The 4,174-nt window shown below is 31.7% G+C and overlaps 1 protein-coding gene across 3 annotated transcripts in view; it reads right to left on the bottom strand.

Moving 5' to 3' along the window:
- LOC111085503 (Down syndrome cell adhesion molecule-like protein Dscam2) overlaps positions 1 to 4,174 on the bottom strand; it is a 114,304-nt gene that overhangs the window by 16,444 nt on the left and 93,686 nt on the right. For all 3 annotated transcript variants that reach the window (XR_002610340.1, XM_022384380.1, XM_022384381.1), the window contains exon 20: positions 226 to 411. Coding sequence is in view for 2 of the 3 variants with exons in the window: in XM_022384380.1 (XP_022240088.1) it covers positions 226 to 411 (186 nt within the window). In the remaining variant the exon portion in view is untranslated. The remainder of the gene's footprint in view (positions 1 to 225; positions 412 to 4,174) is intronic.

Genomic DNA, 4,174 nt, shown 5'->3' with positions numbered 1-4,174 from the left:
CCAATAATGCATAATTTCATTTGATAAACACATTTAGATTGAATGGTAATTTATAATCAGTCACAAGAACGTCGAATCTGAATCACTTGAAAAAAACACGGGGGTGCTTAACTTTTTTCCAGGTGTATATATAATGCTAATATTAATGAACTCTGTCATATCTACACATTCACTAAGGCAACACATAATAATTTATTTTAAACGAATATTCGTGGAAATAACTACCTGCACCCCTGGTTTTCACCTGAATGGTGTTACTAGGGAAACTTTCTCCTATATCGTTGAAGGCAAGAATGAAGAATTCAAAACGTGTACCACATTGTAGTCCGTAGAAGGTGTACATCCGAGAATCATCAGGAAGGCGTGTCTTAATCCAGTTCTCGGTATCACGTTTGTGATTTAAAATAAAACCTGTTGAGAATCAGATTTTAGTAAATCAGTAACACAAAAAGTAAAAACGATTCTATAACTTAAGTCACAAAATATTATACAAACAAGAAAAAAAAAACTGTTTCTACTTGAGCATCATTTATGAGAACTCGAAAACTTTCTTTTGTTTGATTTTTAGAGCAAAGCCACATTGGGCTATCTGCTGTGTCCACCGCGGGGAATCGAATTCCGGATTCTAGCATAGTAAGTCCATAGACTTACCGTTGTCCCACCTGGGGACAATTTCTTTTGTATGATTAAGATTTATCATTTAGATTATTGAATATATACGTAAAATATTTCCACATGAAAGATTTTGTTCTAACATGGAATACAGAGAAATTTCATTTTTTTATTTGGAAAATAAAATATATGGAACACAAAATAAATTTTGTTAACAGTGTGATTTACAGAAATACAGATCTATTGGAACATGAATTATAGGGAAAAACACAGTTTTCATTGGAACATAGAATGATGATTAAAGCAAATTCGCATTGGAACGTGAGATATAAGAAAACATAAAGCTTTTGTTAGAACAAGAAATATGGGGATATGTAGAGACTTTACATATATAGAAAGTGTTATTGGCATTTAAACTGTTTGTCAAAAAAATAAATAAAAAGGGGTGGGAACTTAAAAAACAGAGAAATACTATATGACATAACAGAATGATATGAGTCATTGTTTACAACAAAAAATTATTTTTCATTTTCTAAGTTATTAACAGTTAAGTCTTAAAACCCCCAAGTCTGTGTACAACTAAAGCCAAGCAATCCTGGTGGTATGTGTAGCTAAGCTCAGCCAATCCCAAGGGCTTCTATCATTTATATTGAAAGGTACAAGTATTGTGGTGTAGTAAGGACACTTAAATTCATGCTTTGTCTGAAATGTTGCATGGTTAATGAAGGGCGTGCAGTATCGTTTATAACGAAATGTAATACGACAACATGTAATTACATCTAACGTGGTAATTAAGTGCACACTTTAAGAATGTTCATGAGGAGCAAGTAAAAAATTAAAATAAACGACTAAGTGCATCTGCCTGAACGACTTCGATAATGCAAAAGAACACTGGAGCGTATGAAACCCAAATACACTTCAGTCAGATGAAAACGTAGTTAAATAAGGTTGACACTGAGTGAATGTACTGTATGGTAAGATGTCAGCTCAAATGGGAAATCAATGATGTAGAAGGATTATGAATACAGAATCAGATCGTGAACATGACTTAAATGTTACTGAAATGAAGATTGTGGAGTTAACGTTTTTTTTTGTTTTTTTTAATTCAATATATTAGCAATACAAACAGATCAGGCAGCAGAAACCGAGTTTTTAAAAATTTGGACCAAATAAATCTAGAGAAAGATAAAGATTTGATACATATACTTTGATATCTTTTTTCTAGTTACCGTTCATTTGTAGGGGTCGTTGAAAAATTAAAAATGAGAAATGTTTGGGCAAAGTGCTAGGTATAATCTTAGAGAAATTTAGAGATCTGGAATAAATAAGGGAACATCAAAACATGTCTATTATTATACGCAAGCAATAGGGTGGATAATATTAATTAAAGTAATTTATTAAGTAAGTTATAAAACGTTGACAGTTAGTATCGTTTTTTAAGGATTTATACTTCAAAGATTTAACGAAAAAAATAAACTGAAGCCGGTAATGAAATAATCGTTTCTTTATCTATCAGATAGGTTTGTGATTGTTATATTTCCGTTCCAGTGCTTTGTAGTTTCTTTTTTATCAGACAGGTTTATGATTGTTCTATCTCTGCTCTGATGTTTCGTAGTTCGTTTCTATTAGACAGGTGTGATTGTTCTATCTCTGCTCTGATGTTTTGTAGTTTCGTTTCTATTAGACAGGTTTGTGATTGTTCTATCTCTGCTCTGATGTTTTGTAGTTTCGTTTCTATAAGACAGGTGTATTATTGCTATGTTTCCGTCCTGATGCTTTGTAGTTTCTTGCGCTATCAAACAGGTTTGTGATTGTCATGTTTCCGTCCTGATGTTTTGTAGTTTCTTTCTCTATCAGACAAGTTTGTAATTGCTTTATATCTGCTCTGATGATTTGTAGTTTTTTTTCCTATCAGACAGGTTTGTGATTGTTCTATCTCTGCTCTGATGTTTTGTAGTTTCGTTTCTATTAGACAGGTTTGTGATTGTTCTATCTCTGCTCTGATGTTTTGTAGTTTCGTTTCTATAAGACAGGTGTATTATTGTTATGTTTCCGTCCTGATGCTTTGTAGTTTCTTGCGCTATCAAACAGGTTTGTGATTGTCATGTCTCCATCCTGATGCTTTGTAGTTTCTTTCTCTATCAGACAGGTTTGTGATTGTCATGTCTCCATCCTGATGCTTTGTAGTTTCTTGCTCTATCAAACAGGTTTGTGATTGTCATGTTTCCGTCCTGATGCTTTGTAGTTTCTTTCTCTATCAAACAGGTTTGTGATTGTCATGTTTCCGTCCTGATGCTTTGTAGTTTCTTTCTCTATCAAACAGGTTTGTGATTGTCATGTTTCCGTCCTGATGTTTTGTAGTTTCTTTCTCTATCAGACAAGTTTGTGATAGTTTTGTCTACGTCTATATATGTTGTGAAATAATGTATCGGCAAATCCAATATAATATTTAATTTAAAATGTATACCTTTAAGACTAGAAGTTTAAGAACGATTAAAATGAGATTTTAATTGGATAATAAAATAAAAACTTTGACATTTTCTTGCACAAACGAAAATGATAAACGCAGGGCACACGATTTGGAAAAATATTTTTAATGCGTAGGAATAATCATAGTATAAAATGCGCAATTTGATTAAAAATAGATTGCAATGGAAATTTTCTAAAGCAGGGAAAGTGTATTAAATTAAAGATAAAATAGAGATGAAAAAAAAACACAACAACTCGAGTCTCATATGTGATATTCATGATGCAAAAAAGAGTTTTCCTTTTTCTTGAAGAAAACAAAACTGAAACAAAATAAAAGAGCATTGGTAGAACTAAATCTAAAGGCCAATTGCCTGTTATTAGTGATTAACAAGATCATTAAACTTATATTTCATATTGCTATAGGATAATAAAAGGGAAGCCGAAAAACAATGAAGTGTGTAATAATGTAACCATTTTAGATATTTAGAGAGAGAGAAAATTAATCTAACAGATTAAACCTTGGATTATAAGAAGTTTGTTAAATTTTAGTAAACTTTATTATTGGCTATCAAATGAAGAGTATGAAATCATACAAAGAGTGTTTTCTTGTGAGGTTAGAGTTTGATCATTCTTTAGGTTTAATTAATTTTTATTGTAATGGTAACAGTTTAAAAATAGAATGGTTTGGTATATATATCCAATAAAAGGACTTGTAAGACAGCTAGGAAAGGCCTACGATCTTGGACTACTAGTGTTGGAACTTACAACACAATTTTATAATATTTTCTAATTATTTAAAATTCAACCGAGCAAAACAATTATTATTTATTCAGTGAAAACTGTAAAGGAAAGGAAGTTAGTGTTAAGAACATTAAAAATGTTATAAATTTTTAAAGACAAAATTGAAAATTACTATAAGACTATCAAATTGGAAATATAATCTGCATGTAAAAATAAAATAATAGCTTTTCGGCCTCAGGCCTACATCAGATGTTACACTTCGATACAAAGGCTCAGTACTGTTTTGGGGCTACTCTTTTACCGACGAATAGTGGGATTGACCGTCACAATATAACGCCCCCACGGCTGAAAG

The sequence above is a fragment of the Limulus polyphemus genome, unplaced genomic scaffold (assembly GCF_000517525.1).
Source record: "Limulus polyphemus unplaced genomic scaffold, Limulus_polyphemus-2.1.2 Scaffold433, whole genome shotgun sequence".
Classification (NCBI taxonomy): Eukaryota; Metazoa; Arthropoda; class Merostomata; order Xiphosura; family Limulidae; genus Limulus; species Limulus polyphemus.
The sequence above is the reverse complement of the archived record's forward strand: the minus strand, read 5'-3'. Positions and strand labels throughout refer to the sequence as shown.